The 21,542-nt window shown below is 38.1% G+C and overlaps 1 protein-coding gene across 2 annotated transcripts in view; it reads left to right on the top strand.

Annotated features, from left to right (window-relative positions):
- Window positions 1-20,490, top strand: part of DEPDC1B (DEP domain containing 1B) — a 111,011-nt gene extending 90,521 nt beyond the window's left edge. The window contains exons 8-11 of one of the 2 annotated variants that reach the window (XM_068533018.1): window positions 1,806-1,972; window positions 4,439-4,615; window positions 14,954-15,139; window positions 19,610-20,490. In XM_068533018.1, coding sequence (XP_068389119.1) covers window positions 1,806-1,972; window positions 4,439-4,615; window positions 14,954-15,139; window positions 19,610-19,771 — 692 coding nt within the window. In that variant the 3' untranslated portion in view covers window positions 19,772-20,490. The remainder of the gene's footprint in view (window positions 1-1,805; window positions 1,973-4,438; window positions 4,616-14,953; window positions 15,140-19,609) is intronic. The other variant, XM_068533027.1, reaches the window with a different exon arrangement.
- Window positions 20,491-21,542: the final 1,052 nt, after the last annotated feature.

Raw genomic sequence — 21,542 nt, 5'->3', positions numbered from 1 at the left:
TTATTTATAAAACTGTGTGTGTGTATATATGTATATGAAACATATAAAGTTAAGGTGAAGTTTGACTCTCTGCAGGTGTTTATAATTTGGTAGAAGAAGAAGGGATTTGTGGCCTAATGTGATAGAAGCCTTTGTTGCAAAAGTAAAAAACTTCGTGGAGAAATAGATCTAGAATTTAATTGGTCTTGACCAGATCCAACTGCTACCAGTTCCAACCTCATACAGACTGCAATCATGCCTTGAATCTTCCTTCCTGCCTCCCTGTTACCCCCTTACAGTCTATTCTCTATACAGCTGCCAGAGTAAAAATAATTCAAATTAAATGGCTCTCCTGCCCAGAATCCTTCAATGGCTTCTTGGGTCACTTACAGTGAAAACCAGAGCCCTTAATGATGGTCTACAAGGTGCTACATGATCTGGCTCTTGGCTTCCTCTGTAACCTCATTTCTGACTTGAATATTCCTTGCGTACTCCTCTCTCTTCACACTGCCCTCATTGCTGTTCCTCAAACATTCCAGACATACTCCCTTGTCACAATCTTTGTAATTGCTATTTCCTTTACCTTGAAAATTTGTCTCTGTGATATTTGCCAGGCTTACTCTCTGAATTTTCTTCAGATTTCTGCTCAAATGTCCTTAGCGAGTAACTTTCCCCAAAACTCTAGGAGTATTTTCTTATCATTCCCCAGCTCGTTTCCTTTTTTTTCTTCAAACCCAAAGTCCTTAGTCTGGCATTCAAGGCCTTCTAAGATCTCATCTCTGCTAACCTTTTTCGCTTCATTTCTATTGGACACTCACAGCCTATGCTATAGTCTTATTGAGTGACTTACGGGTTCCCTGATATGCCTGTTGCACATGTCTCTTGCAGCACCTCTCACATTTTGCTACTTACTTTTTTATGGGCCTCTCCTCCTCACAGTGCATAAGCTCGTTAAAGGAAGGTACCTGGCATATTTTTGTATTTCTGAGACCTAGCGTTGTTCCTGGCATATCGTACATGGCCAGTAAATATTTACTGAATATAAAAGATGGTTTTGTCTCCAAGCAGAGACTAGTTGGAACTTGAAAAAGTTGGATATGAACCAATAAATCGGTGAAAGCAGTCTCATCTCTTCAGAAGGCTTGGAGGTGTGTGTGTGTCCAGAGACAAATATGGTTGAAGAGAGCACAATATTAGAATACCCTGATTTTTAGCAAAATCATATTGGGTGAGGAGGGAAGACATGCGACACGATTGAATCATCACACTTGGCTAGAAAAAGTAGCTTAAGTGGGAGGAAGGTATTATTTAGAAAGAAGCAGAGCCATGAGGCACCAGAACGACTCTAACAGCATTAATCCTATTATTTAGTCTATGAGAGTCCTACAGGATGGTGAACATGCTCCTCACGAGGAAATAGTACAAAAGGGGAAACTTCAGGGCAGTGATGGCACATTCACGGTCTTGCTCATGCTGTCTTGGACCTCTTACAGAGTGTTTAGAGTTAAGTTAGGCTTAACCTGACTGCTCTTGGTTCAGAGGGAAAAAATGCTATGAAAATTTAGTTGTGTCTGTCCAGGGTGTGGGAGGGGGAAATGGCTGTATTTGTTTTACATATTTGCCAACGCTAGTTGGTGGTTCGTGTTTTCTATGCTTATTTGTGACAGTGGATCTATGTAAGTTAGCCCAGTGTAAGTGCACATGCAAACATGCTTTATATAATTTTAGTAATACATGTTTTGTAAAAATGTGAACATAATAGAGTCAGGTAGGCTATAGGTTTTCAAAGGATTAGAACCTTTTTTTTTTTTTTTTTTCTAAATCAGGTTTGTTACAGAAAGAGGAAATGGCCATTGAAGCATTTCAGATTTGCTGCCTCCTCCTGCCTCCTGAAAATAGAAGAAAGTTACAGCTGTTGATGAGGATGATGGCAAGGATCTGCTTAAATAAGGAGATGCCACCACTGTGTGATGGCTTTGGCACCCGAACACTGGTAGGTTGATTTCTGACATCTACGAGGACTGGAGTTTTGGGGTTAAAATTCACTTGAGTAAAGTTTACTAGCTTGGCAACCAGAGGAAGGTACAAGGCAGGCTCGCTTAAAGAGCCATGGCTTGGAATCCTCCCAGACTGGTATTGTGCTTTTGGTCTTAGTGACTCAAAGAACATAATGAAAAGTAAAGAGTGAGTAGAGGTAGACACTGCGTGTAGAGATAGCTGCTGCATCCTGCCTGCTGTCAACACAAAGAGAAGGACGCATGGACAGAAAGGATTACTGGCCTGGCAAGAAACAGCATTCTCTCCTCCAGGACAAAAAGGGTCGCAAAGCCTTTGTTACTATAACCAGTAAGAGAAGATGCAGCATATATCATGGATTAAAGAGGGAAGAAGTAAAATATGGAGTTAGACCAGACAACTTGGAAGGAAAGAATGTGTATCTTTCAGGGTATGATCTAAGGGTCCATGAGTGAGGATATTTCTTAATATATTCTCAGTTTTGCTTAAAAACATAGGCTGATTTTGAATTCTACTTTGTCATGTCAGCATGTGTTTTAAAATAGGGTCTAGGTTTAGAATTATTTACTAGCAAAATTTATTAATTTTCCTCAAAAAATATCTTAGAGCAAAATTGATGTTTCATTGGGATGTACATCCTTTCCATATGTTGGTGAACCATTGTGTATGCCTGAGGGTCCACTGTTCGACCTTTAGGGGTGTGGCATAAGATCAGAGGACAAATCAGCACCCAGTAGAGTGATTCTTGACCTTTTTTGGGGGGTGGGTGGATGGGTAGGTGGGCTAATGGACCTTTTTGAAAAGCGAAGAAAACTTTGCGCCTATTCCCCAGAAGAAAGCGTGTGTAAAATTTTCTATACGATTTCAAGGCACTCACAGATCCCCTGGGGTCCCTAGTCTCCAAATAAAGAGTCTCTGTGTGTGTCTCTCCCTCTGTACATATATGTGAGTGAAGAGAAAGTATCATCTGCAGTATGTTGATGAAATGAAGTCTTATTAAACAGAATTACATGATGTCATGCTTATAGGTTTTTTAAAATTGTAGTTGATGTACAATATTATATAAGTTGCAGGCGTATAATATAGTGATTTACAATTTTTGAACGTTATGTTCCACTTATAGTTGGTATAAAATATTGGCTATATTTCTTGTGCTGTATGATATATCCTTGTAGCTTATTTTATACATAATAGTTTGTTATTCTTTTTTTTTAAATTGGAGTATAGTTGATTTACAATGTTGTGTTAGTTTCTGCTGTACAGAAAAGTGGGTCAGTTATGCATGTACATATATCTACTCTTTTTTAGGTTCTGTTTCCATATAGGTCATTACAGAGTGTTGAATAGATACAGTAGGTGCTATACAGTAGGTTCTTATTAGCTATCTATTTTATATATAGTAGTGTGTATATGTCAATTCCAATCTCCCAATTTATCCCTCTGCCCCTTTCCCTTCTGGTACCTATAAGTTTGTTTTCTACATCTGTGACTCAATTTCTGTTTTGTAAATAGGTTCATTTGTACCATTTTTTTAGATTCCACATATTGTGCCTCCCCTCTTCACTCTCCCCACTGGTAACCACTTGTTTGTTCACTATATCTGTGAGTCTGTTTCTTTTTTGTTATATTCACTAGTTTCTTGTATTTTTTAGCTTCCATATATAAGTGATATCGTATAGTATTTGTCTTTCTGTGCCTGACTTGTTTCATTTACATGCTTATAGATTTTGAAATAAGATTGTCAACAATAAAATTAGCAGGAAAAGGAAAAAAAAGTCCATCCAAAGGATTGCATTAAGAATGGATTAGTTCGAATGAATTCTATGGAAACAACTGCTATAATATTTTTTGTATTTCATCGCCTAATGCACTTCTGATGGTTTTGTTCAAAGGTGATTGTCAAATGTACATACAAAATCCTGAAGAAAATAACAATTAACTAGGAAAAACTAATCGTTGAGGCACATAGATTGTGCTAGCAAAATTTTTTTTTTTTAAAAAAACAACGAAATAAGACAATAATGAAATTAGGATATTATTAGACTAAATGGCTATAAAGTACTTTTAACTTAAAAGTGCTACATGATCCAAGTTGTGATGGTGATAATAATTTTCAGAATTTGTTTAAATATATATATTTAAAACCATCTATAAAAGGGGGTGCCTTTAAAAACTGCTCAGACAAGCATCTCTGCTAAGTCTCTGTGAGATGTGACGCACATTCTCTTCATGCTGGTTGATGAGAAGATCAGCCCATCTGAGATGACCACATGTGGCCAGGTGCCAGGTGAGATGTGCACCCTGTGCTGTGGGCCATTTCTCACTAACTGGTCACATTTGCTTTTTGCAAATTAGATGGCATTCAGTTCAGAGTAGGGAAAAAACCTCATCTGTGTTTATTTAAAAATTCACCCTCCCTACCCCCTATTTTTTTTTTTTTTAGATGGTTCAGACATTTTCCCATTGCATCTTGTGTTCCAAAGATGAAGTGGACTTGGATGATTTATTAGCTGCTAGGTTGGTGACGTTTCTGATGGACAATTACCAAGAGATTCTGAAAGTCCCTTTGGCCTTGCAGACCTCCATAGAGGAGCGTGTGGCCCATCTACGAAGAGTCCAGGTAAAGGAAGGGATATTATAATTATATAATTATGCATATTATTTAATATAACTAAATATATTATTATAATTATATAAATATAATTTTATAATTATAAAATTGCCAGTAGAAAGTTATGTAAGTTTGCTAGGCTTCTTGGCATTTTTTGCTTTGAAGATTGAGTGAGTTAATTTGTGCAAAGTGCTTATAACCGGGCGTGGCACATAGTAGGCACTGCACGTGTTTGTTATTATCTTTGAAAATTTGTGGAATGTCCACTAGGTTTTGTTGTGTTGATCAATGCTGCATACTTTTGGTTGCAAATTCCTAAAATGAGTTTGTTCAGAATCTACATATACTTCCTGATGGAAGTGATTTATGTGCAATAAAGTCTTGATTCATAATAGCCCTGCCACCTAGGTACTATTTTTTGAATGAGAAAGCCGAGGCACAGAGAGCATAAGTAATTTGTCCAAGGTCACAGAGCTAGGATTCAAATTGATAAAATCGTTTTCCAGAATCAGTGCTCTTAACTACTATGCCATACTGCCTCACTGTAAAACATGGTGTGGTAGAAGAACCCTGCTTCAGAGCCATAAGGACCTGGGCCAAACTCCTGGCTCCCCACTTTCCTGGTTATGTGGCTTTGGGCAAGTCCCTTAAGCCCTCTGGATTTTAGTTTCTGCAAGTGTTAAAATGGTCAACACCTACTCGATGAAGTTGTTGTAAAGAGTAGATACTACATTGTAAAACCCCTGGCAAAAATGTCTGTCATATGGCAGATACTTTTTGAAAGGTATTTATTGTTTTTGTCATTGCAGTCATTATAATAAAATGATGCAAAAGAAATGTAATGTATTACTATCACGTGGGCCCCCCAGAAGGGTTTGTTGTCAGCCTGCAGGAGCAGAAACGTTGGTTAAAGGCAGGCAGGTCTGCTTGTCTCCTGAATGACTGGCCCTCTTTCCCCTTAAGCATCTTTTGAGGCTCCACAATTAAGGACCAGTGAGCTGCTACCTCCCAAAGTATCATTAAAGTAAATAACCATCTGTTTTCAGTGTGCAGTTTAAAAATTAAAATAAAAAATTTTTCTATTTTTTGGTAATTATCACCTAATACATTGAAGGAATTTGGAAAATAGAGAAAACACACATTAAAAAATATCAGAGTAACTCTAAATGTTCAGTCAGTGTTAAGTCTTTTCTATTTCGCCCTCTCCCTCCCTTCCTTCCTTCTTTCCCTCCTTCCTTTGTTCCTCTTTTATAACTTACTTTCTCTTAACAATACAACAAGAAGAAGTTTCCACATCATTAAATATTCTTGATTGACCCAGAATGGCCAGGAGCACAGACTAAATGGTGTTTGAATTTCTGATGTGCCCTTTATTAGCCATGTGACCTTGGCATGTTGTATAACGACTCTCTGCTTTAGCATCTGCCCCACCATCTCTTTTTTTCATCTGTAAAATGGGATAACAATAGTTAATAGCTACCTCCTAAGGCTATTTTGGGGATTGAATGGCTTAAGACATGTAAAGTGCTTAGAATAATGTTTATCACATAGTAAGCCCTCATTTGGTACTGCTGCTGTTATTATTATCAACATTATTGTTATATATTCCACAATATCATTATGATTGGTAACATAATATTCCATAATATGAATATACCATAATTTATTTAAATGATTTTCTTTGGTTGATATTTATATTGTTTCCATTTTTTTTCTATTTTACAAACATTATAACAGTAAATATTTTTATAGTTAGATTTTTTTTTGGTCCATCTGTGATTACTTTCTAAGAATAAATTCCTAGGAGTGGCATTTCATGGTCAAAGACCATGAATGTGTGTTAAACATTGATTGCATATTGTCAAATGTCCATTTAGAGTGATTGTTCCAAGTTACATTCCCATTGTTGGTATAAGAAAGTGTTCATTTCTTTACACCCTTGACTACTTTGGGTATTATTATTAACATACATACCTTTGCCATTTAAATGGGTGAAAAGTGTAATATTACTGTTCTTTTAATCTCCCACCTCCCCTTGATACTTTATGAGCCAAACTTAAAAAAAAAAACATAAAAATGAAAAGAAATACTTTTACTGAATTTCTGTAAGGAAAAGTGATAGCAGTGACTCCGTTGCTCTGCATCCTTGCTGGGCTTGTGTATTCACATGGCACAGGTGTGTATTGCAGGAACGTAACCCTGTGAGCCCTTCACTGTCAGCTGAAGATCAGAAGGCTGAGTGATGATTAACTTAACCGCAGAGTAGCATGACCTGTGATGGCCCTGAATAAAATCAGTAACCACCCAACTGTCCAGTTACATTTTCTGTCTTAGAAGTACACACTCATTAGAATTGCCAAACAATTGTTTGTTTTAGTGCTCAAAGCCTATAGATCTCTCTTCTCTCACACAGGGTACTCAGCCCCTCCGTCATAACACATTTAGGGTGGTACCTTTCTGAAAACGAAGTGTTACTTGGACTGTTCTGGTGAATTGTTTTGGGGCAGTTTCAGGGCTGACCCTGGGACAGATAAACAGTGAGGTCAGCATTGTTTTTGACACCATCCTTCTGTTGACCTTGTCTGTAACCCTCTTCTTCCTCTTGTACCCTTTAATCATAGATATCTCGTGTTTTTCTCATGTCCTAGGCTTCGGCTGGCACATTTTACCTGGGCCTCACCCTTTATTCTGGCCCTTTTCTACTTTTTCCAGAATTCTTGGTTCAAATAAAAATTAAGTGTTGTGTGTGTCCTCCTTTCCTTGTGGTTCTGGTCTGTTTCTCTTGGGTTGTCTCTAAATGACCTGGTAAACTGATGCTGAGACATGGAATGTTCTTCATGGAATAACCCTTCTTGGCAACACATTTATTTATTTAAAAATTTTTTTTTGTTTTTGAATTTTATTTATTTTTTTATACAGCAGGTTCTTATTAGTCATCAGTTTTATACACATCAGTGTATACATGTCAATCCCAATCGCCCAGTCCATCACATCACCATTCCCACCCCCCCACGGCTTTCCCCCCTTGGTGTCCATACGTTTATTCTCTACATCTGTGTCTCAACTTCTGCCCTGCAAACCGGTTCATCTATACCATTTTTCTAGGTTCCACATACATGCGTTAATATACGATATTTGTTTTTCTCTTTCTGACTTACTTCACTCTGTATGACAGTCTCTAGATCCATCCACGTCTCAACAAATGACCCAATTTCGTTCCTTTTTATGGCTGAGTAATATTCCATTGTATATATGTACCACAACCTCTTTATCCATTCGTCTGTCGATGGGCATTTAGGTTGCTTCCATGACCTGGCTATTGTAAATAGTGCTGCAATGAACAATGGGGTGCATGTGTCTTTTTGAATTATGGTTTTCTCTGGGTATATGCCCAGTAGTGGGATTGCTGGATCATATGGTAATTCTATTTTTAGTTTTTTAAGGAACCCCCATACTGTTCTCCATAGTGGCTGTATCAATTTACATTTCCACCAACAGTGCAAGAGGGTTCCCTTTTCTCCACACCCTCTCCAGCATTTGTTGTTTGTAGATTTTCTGATGATGCCCATTCTAACTGGTGTGAGGTGATACCTCATTGTAGTTTTGATTTGCATTTCTCTAATAATTAGTGATGTTGGGCAGCTTTTCATGTGCTTCTTGGCCATCTGTATGTCTTCTTTGGAGAAATGTCTATTTAGGTCTTCTGCCCATTTTTGGATTTTTTTTTAATATTGAGCTGCATGAGCTGTTTATATATTTTAGAGATTAATCCTTTGGCCGTTGATTCGTTTGCAAATATTTTCTCCCATTCTGAGGGTTGTCTTTTCGTCTTGTTTATGGTTTCCTTTGCTGTGCAAAAGCTTTGAAGTTTCATTAGGTCCCATTTGTTTATTTTTGTTTTTATTTCCATTACTCTAGGAGGTGGATCAAAAAAAGATCTTGCTGTGATTTATGTCAAAGAGTGTTCTTCCTGTGTTTTCCTCTAAGAGTTCTATGGTGTCCTGTCTTACATTTAGGTCTCTAATCCATTTTGAGTTTATTTTTGTGTATGGTGTTAGGAAGTGTTCTAATTTCATTCTTTTACATGTAGCTGTCCAGTTTTCCCAGCACCACTTACTGAAGAGACTGTCTTTTCTCCATTGTATATCCTTGCCCCCTTTGTCGTAGATTAGTTCACCATAGGTGCGTGGGTTTATCTCTGGGCTTTCTATCTTGTTCCATTGATCTATGTTTCTGTTTTTGTGCCAGTACCATATTGTCTTGATTACTATAGCTTTGTAGTATAGTCTGAAATCAGGGCGTCTAATTCCTCCAGCTCCGTGTTTTCCCCTCAAGACTGCTTTGGCCATTCGGGGTCTTTTGTGTCCCCATACAAATTTTAAGATTTTTTGTTCTAGTTCCGTAAAAAATGCCATTGGTAATTTGATAGGGATTGCATTGAATCTGTAGATTGCTTTGGGTAGTATAGTCATTTTCACAATATTGATTCTTCCAATCCAAGAACATGGTATATCTCTCCATCTGTTGGTATCATCTTTAATTTCTTTCATCAGTGTCTTATAGTTTTCTGCATACAGGTCTTTTGTCTTCCTAGGTAGGTATATACCTAGGTATTTTATTCTTTTTGTTGCCATGGTAAATGGGAGTGTTTCCTTAATTTCTCTTTCAGATTTTTCATCATTAGTGTATAGGAATGCAAGAGATTTCTGTGCATTAATTTTGTATCCTGCTACTTTACCAAATTCATTGATGAGCTCTAGTAGTTTTCTGTTGACATTTTTAGGATTCTCTATGTATAGTATCATGTCATCTGCAAACAGTGACAGTTTTACTTCTTCTTTTCCAATTTGTATTCCTTTTATTTCTTTTTCTTCTCTGATTGCCGTGACTATGACTTCCAAAACTATGTTGAATAATAGCGGTGAGAGTGGACATCCTTGTCTTGTTCCTGATCTTAGAGGAAATGGTTTCAGTTTTTCACCATTGAGAATGATGTTTGCTGTGGGTTTGTCATATATGGTCTTTATTATGTTGAGGTAGGTTCCCTCTGTGCCCACTTTCTGGAGAGCTTTTATCATAAATGGGTGTTGAATTTTGTCAAAAGCTTTTTCTGCATCTATTGAGATGATCGTATGGTTTTTATTCTTCAATTTGTTAATATGGTGTATCACATTGATTGATTTGCGTATATTGAAGAATCCTTGCATCCCTGGGATAAATCCCACTTGATCATGGTGTATGATCCTTTTAATGTGTTGACGGATTCTGTTTGCTAGTATTTTGTTGAGGATTTTTGCATCTATATTCATCAGTGATATTGGTCTGTAATTTTCTTTTTTTGTAGTATCTTTGTCTGGTTTTGGTATCAGGGTGATGGTGGCCTCATAGAATGAGTTTGGGAGTGTTCCTTCCTCTGCAGTTTTTTGGAAGAGTTTGAGAAGGGTGGCTGTTAGCTCTTTTCTAAATGTTTGATAGAATTCACCTGTGAAGCCATCTGGTCCTGGACTTTTGTTTGTTGGAAGATTTTTAATCACAGTTTCAATTACATTACTTGTGATTGGTCTGTTCATATTTTCTATTTCTTCCTTGTTCAGTCTTGGAAGGTTATACCTTTCTAAGAATTTGTCCATTTCTTGCAGGTTGTCCATTTTATTGGCATAGAGTTGCTTGTAGTAGTCTCTTAGGGTGCTTTGTGTTTCTGTGGTGTCTGTTGTAACTTCTCCTTTTTCATTTCATTCTATTCAATTTTATTGATTTGAGCCCTCTCCCTCTTTTTCTTGATGAGTCTGGCTACTTGTTTATCAATTTTGTTTATCTTCTCAAAGAACCAGCTTTTAGTTTTTTTGATCTTTGCTATTGTTTTCTTTGTTTCTATTTCATTTATTTCCGCTCTGATCTTTATGATTTCTTTCCTTCTGCTAACTTTGGGTTTTGTTTGTTCTTCTTTCTCTAGTTCCTTTAGGTGTAAGGTTAGATTGTTTATTTAAGTTTTTTCTTGTTTCTTGAGGTAGGCTTGTATAGCTGTAAACTTCCCTCTTAGAACTGCTTTTGCTGCATCCCATAGGTTTTGGATCGTCGTGTTTCTATTGTCATTTGTCTCTAGGTATTTTTTGATTTCCTCTTTGATTCTTCAGTGATCTCTTGGTTATTTAGTAACGTACTGCTTAGCCTCCTTGTGTTTGTGTGTTTTACATTTTTTTCCCTGTAATTCATTTCTAATCTCATAGTGTTGTGGTAGAAAAGATGCTTGATATGATTTCAATTTTCTGAAATTTACTGAGGTTTGATTTGTGACCCAAGATGTGATCTATCCTGGAGAATGTTCCATGTGCACTTGAGAAGAAAGTGTAATCTGCTGTTTTTGGATGGAATGTCCTGTAAATATCAATTAAACCTATGTGGTCTATTGTGTCATTTAAAGCTTCTGTTTCCTTATTTATTTTCATTTTGGATGATCTGTCCATTGGTGTAAGTGAGGTGTTAAAGTCCCCCACTATTATTGTGTTACTGTCAATTTCCTCTTTTAGAGCTGTCAGCAGTTGCCTTATGTATTGAGGTGCTCCTATGTTGGGTGCATATATATTTAGAATTGTTATATCTTCTTCTTGGATTGATCCTTTGATCATTATGTAGTGCCCTTCCTTGTCTCTTGTAACATTCTTTATTTTAAAGTCTATTTTATCTGATATGAGTATTGCCACTCCAGCTTTCTTTTGATTTCCATTTGCATGGAATATCTTTTCCCATCTGCTCACTTTCAGTCTGTATGTGTCCCTAGGTCTGAAGTGGGTCTCTTGTAGACAGCATGTATATGGGTCTTGGTTTTGTATCCATTCAGCAAGACTGTGTCTTTTGGTTGGAGCTTTTAATCCATTCATGTTTAAGGTAATTATGGATATGTATGTTCCTATGACCATTTTCTTAATTGTTTTGGGTTGTTTTTGTAGGTCCTTTTCTTCTCTTCTGTTTCCCACTTCGAGAAGTTGCTTTAGCATTTGTTGTAGAGCTGGTTTGGTGGTGCTGAATTCTCTTAGCTTTTGCTTGTCTGTAAAGCTTTTGATTTCTCCATCGAATCTGAATGAGATCCTTGCTGGGTAGAGTAATCTTGGTTGTAGGTTCTTCCCTTTCATCACTTTTAAGTATATCATGCCACTCCCTTCTGGCTTGTAGAGTTTCTGCTGAGAAATCAGCTGTTAACCTTATGGGAGTTCCCTTGTATGTTATTTGTCGTTTTTCCCTTGCTGCTTTCAATAAGTTTTTTTTGTCTTTAGTTTTTTCCAATTTGATTACTATGTGTCTCGGTGTATTTCTCCTTGGGTTTATCCTGTATGGGACTCACTGTGCTTCCTGGACTTGGGTGGCTATTTCCTTTCCCATGTTAGGGAAGTTTTCGACTATAATCTCTTCAAATATTTTCTCTGGTCCTTTCTCTCTCTCTTCTCCTTCTGGGACCCCTATAATGCGAATGTTGCTGCGTTTAATGTTGTCCCAGAGGTCTCTTAAGCTGTCTTCATTTCTTTTCATTCTTTTTACTTTAGTCTGTTCCGCAGCAGTGAATTCCACCGTTCTGTCTTCCAGGTCACTTATCCGTTCTTCTGCCTCAGTTATTCTGCTATTGATTCCTTCTAGTGTAGTTTTCATTTCAGTTATTGTATTGGTCATCTCTGTTTGTTTGCTCTTTAATTCTTCTAGGTCTTTGTGAAACAATTCTTGCATCTTCTCGATCTTGCCTCCATTCTTTTTCCGAGGTCCTGGATCATTTTCACTATCATTTTTCTGAATTCTTTTTCTGGAAGGTTGCCTATCTCCACTTCATTTAGTTGTTTTCCTGGGGTTCTATCTTGTTCCTTCACCTGGTACATAGCCCTCTGCCTTTTCATCTTGTCTATCTTTCTGTGAATGTGGTTTTTGTTCCCCAGGCTGCAGGATTGTAGTTCTTCTTGCTTCTGCTGTCTGCCCTCTGGTGGGTGAAGCTATCTAGGAGGCTTGTGCAAGTTTCCTGATGGGAGGGACTGGTGGTGGGTAGAGCTGACTGTTGCTCTGGTGGGCATAGCTCAGTAAAACTTTAATCCGCTTGATTGGTGATGGGTGGGGCTGGGTTCCCTCCCTGTTGGTTGTTTGGCCTGAGGCAACCCAACACTGGAGCCTACCTGGGCTCTTTGGTGGAGCTAATGACAGACTCTGGGAGGGTGCACGCCAAGGAGTACGTCACAGAACTTTTGCTGCCAGTGTCCTTGTCCCCACGTTGAGCCACAGCCACCCCCCGCCTCTGCAGGAGACCCTCCAACACTAGCAGGTAGGTCTGGTTCAGTCTCCCCTGGAGTCACTGCTCCTTCCCCTGGGTCCCGATGTGCACACTACTTTGTGTGTGCCCTCCAAGAGTGGAGTCTCTGTTTCTCCCAGTCCTGTCGAAGTCCTGCAATCAAATCCCACTAGGCTCCAAATTCTGATTCTCTAGGAATTCCTCCTCCCGTTGCCGGACCCCCAGGTTGGGAAGCCTGACCTGGGGCTCAGAACCTTCACTCCAGTGGGTGGACTTCTGTGGTATAAGTGTTCTCCAGTCTGTGAGTCACCCACCCAGTAGTTGTGGGATTTGATTTGACTGTGATTGTGCCCCTTCTACCATCTCATTTTGGCTTCTCCTTTGTCTTTGGATGTGGGTTATCTTTTTTGGTGAGTTCCAGTGTCTTCCTGTCGATGATGGTCCAGCAGCTAATTGTGATTCTGGTGTTCTCACAAGAGGGAGTGAGAGCACGTCCTTCTACTCCGCCATCTTGGTTCCTCTTCTGTATTCTCTTAACACATTTATTTTTAACTGTGGCTTCTGGGAAAAGAAAAATCTTAAACCAAAGACATGAATGTAATGGTAGGAATTTTATCCACTGCAGAAGAACAGTAGGTGCTATATTTTTGAGAAGATGAACCTCTTGGACTCTGAAAAAGTTTTTTTAACTTTTTATTTTATATTGGAATATAGCGATTAACAATGTTGTGACAGTTTCAGGTGCACAGCAAAGCAACTCAGCCATACATATGCGTGTATCCATTCTCTCCCAAACTCCCCTCCCATCCAGGCTGCACATAACATGGAGCAGAGTTCCCTGTGCTATACAGTCGGTCCTTGTTGGTTATCCATTTTAAATATGGCAGCGTGTACATGTCAATCCCAAACTCCCTCACTATCCCTTCCCCCCACACTTGCCCCTTGGTAACGATAAGTTCATTTTCTAAGTCTGTGAGTCTGTTTCTGTTTTGTAAATAAGTTCATTTGTATCATTTCTTTTTAGATTGCACATGTAAGCCATATCATATGATATTTCTTTCTCTGTCTGACTTACTTCACTCAGTTTGACAATCTCTAGGTCCATCCATGTTGCTGCAAATGGCATTATTTCATTCTTTTTAATGGCTGGGTAATATTTCGTTGTATATATTTACCATATCTTCTTTATCCATTCCTCTGTGGATGGACATTTAGGTTGCTTCCATGTCTTGCCTATAGTCAACAGTACTGCAATGAACATTGGGTTGCATGTATCCTGTTGGACCATGTTTTTCTCTGGATATATGCCCAGGAGTGGGATTGCACGGTCATGTGGTAGCTCTATTTTTAGTTTTTTTAGGAACCTTCGTGCTGTGAAGGTGGCTGTACTAATTTACATTTCCACCAAGGGTGTAGGAGGGTTCCCTTCTTTCCACACCCTGTCCAGCATTTATCATTTGTGGATTTTTTTGATGATGACCATTCTGACTTGTGTGAGGTGATATCTCATTGTAGTTTTGATTTGGATGAAATTAAGTATTTTTAATGGATGCTTTTATTTATAGATCTTGGTACCTTTTTCTCTCATATTTCACCCTTCTGCCTTTTGCCCTGTAGTGTCTGCACATTTGTTTTCACTAGTTTCATGCTAAGAACATGTTTGGAGATGGGTACAGTACTCCCCTCTACGCAGCAGCTGAGCTAAACTTGTACCTTTGTCAGTGCCCAAGGGAGGGAGGAACAGACTCTCTAGATGTGGGAAGAAACTCCATAGTTCATCGTGTGTGTTTGGAATCGTTCTAGTCAATATGTTCAGTTTGTGTATAAATTTCAGATCTTATTAGAAGGGAGCACAAGGTTTTTTGTTTATGAAAATGGCTTTGGGGTTTAAAAAGGCAAAAACTCATATGCGAAACTGTGGCTTTACATGAATTTTTTTTGAAGTTGTGGAAACACTTTTTACTTTTCAATATAGTTTTCCCCAAATTGAATGTCATATCATTCCTGCTAGGAGATCTACGATGTGAATTAATTTTTGAAATTTATTTGAAAATGCGCTTTCACTAATAATCCCTTTGCCCCAGATAAAATACCCAGGAGCTGATATGGATATCACTCTGTCTGCTCCATCATTTTGCCGTCAAATTAGCCCAGAGGAATTTGAATACCAAAGAGCATACGGCTCTCAGGAACCTCTGGCAGCGTTGTTGGAGGAAGTCATCACAGATGCCAAACTCTCCAGTAAAGAAAAGAAGAAAAAATTGAAGCAGGTAAAAAGGATATTCTTCACAAGTCATTTCTTCTCCCTACCATTCTTATGTTGTTTTTTTTTTTTTCTTTTTATTCTCTATTTTAATAGGTTTCATACGAATCTCATCTTCTGAGACAGAGCAGTTTTGAAAGTAAATTATTTATTTCATATATTAATTTACACAATTATGGTCAGTTTTCCAGATCTTTATTCTCCAATGTAGATCTTTTACCATTATTGATCTCTTCACTTATGAAGCTATTCTCTAATATTTGTCCTTGGTTTTGATGTGTGGTATGATGTGAGTTAGTGGAGCAATTACTTTAAATTCAGAGAAGCTGTCAAATGAGGACAGTTTCTCTGGAGTTTTTTGGAAGGCAAATGAGACTGAATTCACAGGTGTAAAATGTCCAGAATTTAATAAGAGTCTTTGGTTTTACATAGCCACTATCAAATTGACTTCTTGCTGCAGGCATCACTAAAAGTTTTTAGTTCTCATTAAACAACACAGCCTAGGGTTTCAGAGAAGAGTTTTCAACTCAGCATAGGTTTAACTTGATCTTTTTTAAAACTTGAAGTGTAATTGATTTGCAATGTTGTGTTAGTTTCAGGTATACATACCTTGATCTTTTTTTTTTGTTTGTTTGCTTTTGTTTTTGTTTTTGTCTCATAAGTCTCTTTTATTCAACACACCCACCAGTTTCTTTCTTTTTTAAAAATTGTTTTTAACATCTTTTTTTTTTTAACATCTTTATTGGAGTGTAATTGCTTTACAATGGTGTGTTGGTTTCTGCTGTATAACAAAGTGAATTAGCTATACATATACATATATCCCCATATCCCCTCCCTCTTGTGTCTCCCTCCCAACCTCCCTATCCCACCCCTCTAGGTGGTCACAAAGCACCGAGCTGATCTCCCTGTGCTATGTGGCTGCTTCCCACTAGCTATCAGTTTTACATTTGGTACTGTATATATGTCCATGCTACTCTGTCACTTCGTCCCAGCTTACCCTTCCCCCTCCTCGTGTCCTCAAGTCCATTCTCTACATCTGCGCCTTTATCCCTGTCCCGCCTCTAGGTTCTTCACAATCATTTTTTTTTTTTTTTTTAGATTCCATGTGTATGTATTGGCATACGGTATTTGTTTTTCTCTTTCTGAGTTACCCCTCTGTATGACAGACTCTGGGTCCACCCACCTCACTACAAATAACTCAATTTCGTTTCTTTTTATGGCTGAGTGATATTCCATTGTATATATGTGCCACATCTTCTTCATCCATTCATCTGTCGATGGACACTTAGGTTGCTTTTAGGTTGCTTCTATGTCCTGGCTATTGTAAATAGAGCTGCAATGAACATTGTGGTACATGACTGTTTTTGAACTATGGTTTTCTCAGGGTATATGCCCATTAGTGGGATTGCTGGGTCATATGGTAGTTCTATTTTTAGTTTTTTGAGAAACCTCCATACTGCTCTCCATAGTGGCTGTATCAATTTACATTCCTACCAACAATGCAAGAGGGTTACATTTTCTCCACACCGTCTCCAGCATTTACTGTTTGTAGATTTTTTGATGATAGCCATTCTGGCCGGTGTGAGGTGATACCTCATTGTAGTTTTGAGTTGCGTTTCTCTAATGATTAGTGACATTGAGCATCCTTTCATGTGTTTGTTGGCAATCTGTATATCTTAGAAGAAAGTGTGTTCTGTTGTTTTTGGATGGAATGTCCTATAAATATCAATTAAGTCCATCTTGTTTAATGTATCATTTAAAGCTTGTGTTTCCTTATTTATTTTCATTTTGGATGATCTGTCCATTGGTGAAAGTGGGGTGTTAAAGTCCCCTAGTATGATTGTGTTACTGTCAATTTCCCCTTTTATGGCTGTTAGCATTTGCCTTATGCGTTGAGGTGCTCCTATGTTGGGTGCATAAATATTTACAATTGTTCTATCTTCTTCTTGGATTGATCCCTTGATCATTATGTAGTGTCCTTCTTTGTCTCTTGTAATAGTCTTTATTTTAAAATCTGTTTTATCTGATATGAGAATTACTACTCCAGCTTTCTTTTGATTTCCAATTGCATGGAATATCTTTTTCCATCCCCTCACTTTCAGTCTGTATGTGTCCCTAGGTCTGAAGTGGATATCTTGTAGACAGCCTATATACGGGTCTTGTTTTTGTATCCATTCAGCCAGTCTATGTCTTTTGGTTGGAGCATTTAATCCATTTACATTTAAGGTAATTATCGATATGTATGTTCCTATTCCCATTTTCTTAAATGTTTTGGGTTTGTTATTGTAGGTCTTTTCCTTCTTTTGTGTTTCCTGCCTAGAGAAATTCCTTTAGCATTTGTTGTAAAGCTGGCTTGGTGGTACTGAATTCTCTTAGTTTTGCCCATCTGTAAAGGTTTTAATTTCTCCGTTGAATCTGAATGAGATCCTTGCTGGGTAGAGTAATCTTGGTTGTAGGTTTTTCCCTTTCATCACTTTAAATATGACCTGCCACTCCCTTCTGGCTTGCAGAGTTTCTGCTGAAAGATCAACTGTTAGCCATATGGGGATTCCCTTGTATGTTATTTGTTGCTTTTCCCTTGCTGCTTTTAATATTTTTTCTTTGTATTAATTTTTGATAGTTTGATTAATATGTGTCTTGGTGTGTTTCTCCTTGGATTTATCCTGTATGGTACTCTCTGCGATTCCTGGACTTGATTATTTCCATTCCCATATTAGGATAGTTTTCAACTATAATCTCTTCAAATATTTTCTCAGTCCCTCTTTTTTTCTCTTCTTCTTCTGGGACCCCTATAATGCAAATGTTGGTGTGTTTAATGTTGTCCCAGAGGTCTCTGAGACTGTCCTCAGTTCTTTTCATTCTTTTTTCTTTATTCTGCTGTGCAGTAGTTATTTCCACTGTTTTATCTTCAGGTCACTTATCTGTTCTTCTGCCTCAGTTATTCTGCTATGGATTCCTTCTAGAGAATGTTTAATTTCATTTATTGTGTGGTTCATCATTGTTTGTGTGCTCTTTAGTTCTTCTAGTTCCTTGTTAAACATTTCTTGTATTTCCTCCATTCTATTTCCAAGATTGTGGATCATCTTTACTATCATTACTCTGAATTCTTTTCAGGTAGACTGCCTATTTCCTCTTCATTTGTTTAGTCCGGTGGGTTTTTACCTTGCTCCTTCACCTGGAGCATCTGTGTATTTCTCTGTCTTCTCATTTTGTTTAACTTACTGTGTTTGGGGTCTCCTTTTTGCAGGCTGCAGGTTCGTAGTTTCCGTTGTTTTTGGTGTCTGCTCCCATTGGGTAAGGTTGGTTGAGTGGGATGTGTAGGCTTCCTGGTGGAGGGGACTGGTGCCTGTGTTCTGGTGGATGAGGCTGAATCTTGTCTTTCTGGTGGGCAGGACTGCGTCCGGTTGTGTGTTTTGTGGTGTCTGTGACCTTGTTGTGATTTTAGGCAGCCTCTCTGCTAATGGATGGGGTTGTGTTCCTGTCTTGCTATTTGTTTGGCATAGGGTGTCCAGCACTGTAGCTTGCTGGTCATTGAGTGGAGCTGGGTCTTAACATTGAGCTGGAGATCTCTGGGAGAGCTTTTGCCATTTGATATTATGTGAGGCTGGGAGGTCTCTGGTGGACCAATGTCCTGAACTCGGCTCTTCCACCTCAGAGGCTCAGGCCTGACACCCTACCAGAGCACCAAGACCCTGTCAGCCACACGGCTCCGAACTCCGGAACTCCATGCTCCAGTGGCCCTCCTTTGGAGGTGCTGCCTCTCCCCTTCTGCACAGGTCCTACCTTGATCATTTTTAAAGTATTGATTCAAGAGCAAGTGAATGGTGTTTATTTTTAGAGACTGAATCCTGTATAGCTTGATATCTGATCACACCACATAAGATTATACACAAAGCACAAGGGTTCTAGATTCCCATCATGTTTTTCTCAGAGTAATTTTGGAGAAGAGTTCAGTGGTGATGATCAAAGGAAAAACATATTGCTTCTCTGTAAGCTTTTTGTAAAGTAATGTATACCAGCATGTTTTCTTTCCATTTGGGTAGAAGCAGGGGGGGCTAAGCTGGAGAAGCAAGGAGATGGGGAAATGTTGTTGGGCCCAGATTTTCTTTGACTGTGTAGAACATAAGTCAGAATTACTTGTGAATATTTTAGAAGGGAGGTGTGTTTATAGTTGGCGGGGTGAAATTTTAAGAAGTATGACTAAAGTGAGTTTATTGGAAGATTAGATCAAATTAAAGATGAATCTGATCTATTGAAAGCGCAATCCAATGATTTAACAAAAAGAAATGGATTTGTGTTGAAGTGAACTTGTGATCTGTTTTCTTCTTATTTTCTTTTCTGATGAAAAGCAGTAAACATTAAAAGAAAACAAAAATAGGGAACTATTGCATCGGAAGCTTATTTTAAAATTACAGTGCCCAATTTTATTGACTTTTGTTTTTTTGACACTTCTTGGATTATTTTTTTTTTTTTTTAGTTTCAAAAGTCCTATCCTGAAGTCTACCGAGAACGATTTCCTACACCAGAAAGTGAAGCACTTCTGTTTCCTGAAAAACCTAAAGCAAAACCACAGCTGCTGATGTGGGCACTAAAAAACCCCTTCCAACCATTTCAAAGAACTAGAAGTTTTCGGATGTAATACTTGGATAGCTGTTAAAGACCTCTGTTGTTGCTGTTGTTTTTGAGTAAATAGGTGGTTAGAGGACTATGGTGTTGGAAGAAACAAGCACATAAACCACAGACTACTGAATTATAAAGATTTCCTGACTTCAAAAAATGTTGAGCCATTATCAGTATTTTTATAAAACTCAATGCTGTTTTTAAAGTGTACAAACCAATTAAAAATAATGAGACAAATATATAGTGGTAAAGTTAACATGTTTTAAATTTGTTACAAAATTTAAGGGTATTTTCATTTTTTTATTTGTTGTTTCCTATGGTGTTTATAAAATATTTGTGGGTACATCCTAGTTACTGATGTCTTTGTGATAACCAAGACTGAAAAATAGTGTATATGTTTGAATAAGAACGACACTGGATACTGTTACTGTGACGCTATTGACCTAATAGCCAGTTGTGATTTCTGCTGTGTAAATTGTTTTTCACTGTTGCACAAAGATTCTTATTGTTCTTTATTACAATGGCTGTGTCTTTTATTGCAGATCTGTTGGGTGCTATGACAGATTTTATGAAAGCTAGTTCTTTTATGATGTGTATATTAGTTAGTGTTTACTTGTAAGTGAAGTAGATTTTCATCTGCCTGCAGTGGTATAATTTCAGTCTTGGCTAAAGATGGAAAATTGAACTGGATAAATTCTTTTGGTCTCACTAGCCCTGTGATTCTAAGTCAAATCTTTTTTGTTTCATGAAAAACACAAATGGGTTAAGTAAAATGAGACTACTTCCTTTATAAGTATCAATATATTTTCTCCAGCTTCCTCATCCTTTTGAAAGTAAATGGAATGTAAATAAATACTGTTCTTTTTAATACTGTACATGGTGTTTCTTTTTTGGCATTTATTTAGGTCAGGGAGTCCCCTGGTGGTCCACTGGTAAAGAATCCGCCTTACAATGCAGGGGACGTGGGTTCAATCCCTGGTCAGGGAACTAGGATCCCACATGCCACAGGGAAACTAAGCCCATGTGCCACAACTACAGAGACCACGCGCTCTGGAACCTGTGCGCCACAACTAGGGAGAAGCCTGCGCACCACAACGAAGAGACCGCATGCTGCAGTGAAAGACCCCACATGCCTCAACGAAGATCCCGCGTGTGGCAACTAAGACCCAACGCGGCCAAAAGTAAATAAAATAAATAGATAAAATTAAAAAAAAAAAAAGAATATATATATCTAGGTCAGTCAGAGAGCATCTTCAGATGCTAAACATCATCGCCTTAACTATTGTTCTCACATCAATCATTTATTTCTATGATAAAATAAGAAGTGAGTTTTGGGCTTTTGTACTAGACTTTAGGAGGTGCTTTGTCCATTTCTTTTCCTTAGCTTTTCCCTCTTGCAAATAGTGGTACACTTAAATTATGGAGCAGGTGGAATGCTTCTTTTGAGAGTGATTACCCAAAAAGCTAAGAGCAACACTCACTAATTGGCTTGCTCTGCTCTTTGGACTGAATTTTCCTTACACTTGAGACCCCCCTCTGTTCTTTCGTAGCAGAATGCCTCCTGCAGTGAACTTCCTCTTCAAAGACGGAAAGAAGTATTCCTACTGGTATGAGTGCCCCTTATCATGCAAGTGTGGAAAGTAATGGGAGATTTTTAGTGTTTCAGGATTTTATTCTTAGGCCTTGGAATTCTGTTTAGAGCAAATAATAAATCTACTTTCTGCTCTATTTTTTCCCTGAGGTAGAATTTACTTTCCAGAGTCTCCTCTTCTGTGGCTTATCTTTGGGAA

Source organism: Eschrichtius robustus, chromosome 2 (genome assembly GCF_028021215.1).
Source record: "Eschrichtius robustus isolate mEscRob2 chromosome 2, mEscRob2.pri, whole genome shotgun sequence".
In the NCBI taxonomy this organism is placed as follows: domain Eukaryota; kingdom Metazoa; phylum Chordata; class Mammalia; order Artiodactyla; family Eschrichtiidae; genus Eschrichtius; species Eschrichtius robustus.
This window is presented reverse-complemented; position numbering and strand designations above follow the sequence as displayed.